The following is a 3,716-nucleotide window of genomic DNA, read 5'->3' as shown; positions in this document are numbered from 1 at the left end:
TATTTAGCCGGAAAAATAAAACTCGGGGGAATAAACATAAAATGAGTATAGATTTCTTCATTTGATCAAGATGTGAAGAAAAAGTCATATGCAAAGGATAATACATTTGATTTAGTTTTTTCATAATTTTTTTCAAATGGATAATATTTTATTTTTAATCTCTCAATTACTCTTTTTTCTTTTTCTAGTTTTGTTTTCTTTTTATTTTTCTACCTTTTTTTTTTTTGGCTAAGGATTACTATTTTTTTACCTTCATTTTCTACTATTCTTGGATAAACGTGCACTGCCGACATCTTGGCAACTTATTAGCGGCAAACATATGGTTTCAATATTCGAAATGCCCTTTCACTTGCTACCCATAATCAAACCAATTCGTCTCCCCCAAAACCCTATCAAAACCCTAGTTTACACCACAATCATGTCTTCTTGGTCATGTTCAAGGTGCACATTCTTGAACCCTCCTCTTTCATCCCAAAAATCATCCTGTCAAATCTGTTCATCTGACCCACCACCCTCAATATCACCAGACCCATCAATTTCAGTCATAAAACCCAAATGGGCATGTAAAGCTTGCACCTTTTTGAACCCTTATCACACTATAAGCTGTGATGTATGTGGAACTAGGGCTTCAGCTTCTGGACTTGCTAATCTTGAAACTGATGATGATGATGAGTTGGATTCTTCTGTTGGTAGTGTTTTTATGCCTTTATTGAGGCCTTGTAATAACAAGGGGAAAAATAGTAGTAGTAGGGTTCCTCTTAGGGTTGATGATGATATTAAGGAGTCTATTAGGGCTAGATGTGTAAATGCTGCAACCAAGAGAAAAAATAGAGAGGACACTGTTGGGGTTGAGGAGGATGAGATTGATTCTGTGGGATATAGGGGTGTTAAGACTGGAACTAAGGCGGTTGACATTTCGGGTATATTCAACTTCTTTCTGTTTAATTCTGGTTTTTTGTCTATGGAACTTACATGTTTTTATAAATATTTTAACATGAATTAGCTGATAAAAGAGACTCCTTTTTATTGGTTTCTTGCATATAATGGTGTCTTGGAGTAGGTTTGCATTAGCACAAATACTGTTTATGGGGTGATTTCTTGTGAATAGTAACTTTTTTGGATACGTTTTGGACTCCCACGTTTGAATGAAGTGGGACCAAATGGAGCAGAATGGAGAATTGTCTTTGAAATAAGCTGATAAAAGATGTCCTGTTTTTGTTGGATTTAGCACAAATACTGTTTTAGGGGTGGTTTCTTGAATATGTGGATGTTTTGAACTGTATCGGAATGAAATGGGACAGACTGGAATGGATGTATAGGAGCCACATAGTTGACGCCAACTAGTTTGAGAGTGAGGCTTAGTTGACTGATGTGATATCTTGAACTCCTCTTAGAGTTCAGCCCCGTTTCATCACCGATTTCAGATTTTAACTAGCGGCTCTAGTTGTGCTTGTTTCATGATATATTTGTAATAAATCTATTTGTTTAAGTAATAGTCTTCTGATTGAGAAGATATCACTTTCCATCTTTCCCTTGTGTGCCCCAATTCGAAATTTGCTGATTGATTCTTGATCTTCATGATCTTATTGACTGGTTGGATCATGTAGAGAGATATGATAATCGGAACTTCTCCCAGGAGAAAAAAGAATAGAAGTACTGTATGGGAAAAGGTGGTTTAGCATGTTTATCACACTTGAAAAGGACTATTTGTGAACTTTTAAGTTGTTGTTTTGCACCTAAAACATTGCATTAATTGTTGGCTTGTGAAACACTTGATCTCCAAACTTTTCCCAACATCTTTGTTTGATTTATTGTAATAAGCCATTTGATGCTATTACACACTTTTTTTATCCAAGGAAATCTAGGTTTTATGTTGGAAGATTTCACTTTTTGGGATAAATTGGTCTCTTAACCTTGACTTTATGCTGCCTTACTCTTTCCCTACTTATAAGTGTAGTGATTTGTGTTGCAGATTCGGTGGAGCAGAAACCAGGGAAAACTTTATCAGCCAGTAACTCCAAAGCGTTGAAGATCTTGACCTATAATGTATGGTTTGCAGATATAGAGATGCCCAAGAGGATGGAAGCTCTAGGTGACCTTATTGTACTGCATTCCCCAGATGTTATATGTTTTCAGGTTATCATCATTTACATATATGTAACTTTGAAAGAGAAACTATTCCTTGCATGAACGTTATTGACTCTGTAATTTGTTGTTTTGTTACCCATTCAGGAGGTTACTCCAGAAAGTTATGACATTTTTCAGCAGTCTAGTTGGTGGAAAATGTATTCTTGTTCAATTTCAAATGTAATGGAACTTACGAGAGGATATTTCTGCATGCAGGTGATTAGTTAATATGCCTTGCATATTTGGTATTTGATGTGTTTTAGGGCTGATAACATGATGATTAGTTTTGTTTTCTTTTTCTTTGTGACCACGATATATCATCTATTACACCTGCTTTGAGCACTGATGATCGTTCTGGAGTTCTTGCTACAATGAAAATAATTAGTTTTCACTTAGCATAACAGAGTTTCTAATCTGGAACATCTCAATAATTGCTCAACATGAATCCTTGCAGTTTTTTTTCTTTTGAGAATTTAGTCCATTTTATTAGTTAAACTTGGTCTTTGACAAAATTTTGCAGTTAAGCAAACTTGGAGTGAAATCCTACAGTTGCAAACCATTTAGCAATTCGATAATGGGAAGGGAACTGTGTATTGCTGAGATCGAAGTTCAGAAAGATAAGACGTTGGTTGTTGCTACCAGCCATCTTGAGAGTCCCTGCCCTGGGCCACCCAAATGGGATCAAATGTTCAGCAAGGAACGTGTGGAGCAAGCTAATGAAGCTGTGAAGTTACTTGAGACAAAGCCAAATGTAATTTTTTGTGGTGATATGAACTGGGATGACAAGCTGGATGGTCAATTTCCTCTACCTGATGGGTGGGTTGATGCTTGGGCAAAAATGAAGCCTGAAAAAATTGGTTGGACATACGACACCAAGTCAAACAAAATGTTAAGTGCCAACCGGACACTGCAGAAACGTTTGGACAGGTTTGTTTGCAAACTGCAAGATTTCAGTATAAGTGATATTAGTATGATTGGGAAGGAAGCAATTCCAAATCTCACATATGTCAAAGAGAAAAAAGTGAAGAGTGAAGTTAAGAGACTGACACTACCTGTTTTGCCTAGCGATCATTTTGGCCTGCTTTTGGAGATCTCTCCTCAGTAGTCGCTTATGAGCACAATTTCATATCTCGGTGTTGTGCAGTTTTTGTCTATATGACCAGTAGTCAATGTAAAGGGTTCTAAAAGCTTTTGCTGAGCAGTTTTTTGTGTACATTACTGTGCTCATGTATGCACGGCGAATTATTCTATATGTTGTACGCCGTCTAGCTTCTTATAATATAACTTCTGTGCTTCATTTTCCATTTGTTGGAACTTCTCTGTTGGGGCTTTTGTTTTATCAACTTGTGTCAGTTCTCTACTGCTGTTTCTATCATACAAGTGCGCCTTAGCAATAAAAAATGCCGTTATCACCCTTGATCAACAAAGATGAGAAACTTTTAACATGACTTAGTCCCTAAATTCATCTATTGAAAAATTGACCGTTGTTCTAAGGTAATTCTCCATGAATAAGAATTTCATAAATGCAGGGGAAACTTTATGATAACTCTTAAACATAGAAGCAAATTTTTTTTGGAAATAAATATGTC

The 3,716-nt window shown here is 36.2% G+C and overlaps 1 protein-coding gene across 1 annotated transcript; it reads left to right on the top strand.

The window, feature by feature from the left end:
• Window positions 1-281: 281 nt before the first annotated feature.
• LOC104249967 (uncharacterized) lies at window positions 282-3,429 on the top strand. Its single transcript, XM_009806503.2, has 4 exons — window positions 282-920; window positions 1,973-2,136; window positions 2,233-2,343; window positions 2,648-3,429. The coding sequence occupies exons 1-4, from the start codon at window positions 320-322 to the stop codon at window positions 3,230-3,232; spliced, it is 1,461 nt and encodes a 486-aa protein (XP_009804805.1). The 5' UTR covers window positions 282-319; the 3' UTR covers window positions 3,233-3,429.
• Window positions 3,430-3,716: the final 287 nt, after the last annotated feature.

Source organism: Nicotiana sylvestris, chromosome 2 (assembly GCF_000393655.2).
Source record: "Nicotiana sylvestris chromosome 2, ASM39365v2, whole genome shotgun sequence".
Lineage (NCBI taxonomy): Eukaryota > Viridiplantae > Streptophyta > Magnoliopsida > Solanales > Solanaceae > Nicotiana > Nicotiana sylvestris.
Note: the sequence above shows the minus strand (reverse complement) of the source record. Positions and strands in the feature narration are given on the sequence as shown.

Coding starts and splice junctions, on each gene's coding strand:
- LOC104249967 (XM_009806503.2), top strand. CDS start 320: ATGGTTTCAATATTCGAAATGCCCTTTCACTTGCTACCCATAATCAAA. Junction 2,137..2,232: donor CAGATGTTATATGTTTTCAG/GTTATCATCATT, acceptor TTACCCATTCAG/GAGGTTACTCCAGAAAGTTA. Junction 2,344..2,647: donor GAGGATATTTCTGCATGCAG/GTGATTAGTTAA, acceptor AAAATTTTGCAG/TTAAGCAAACTTGGAGTGAA.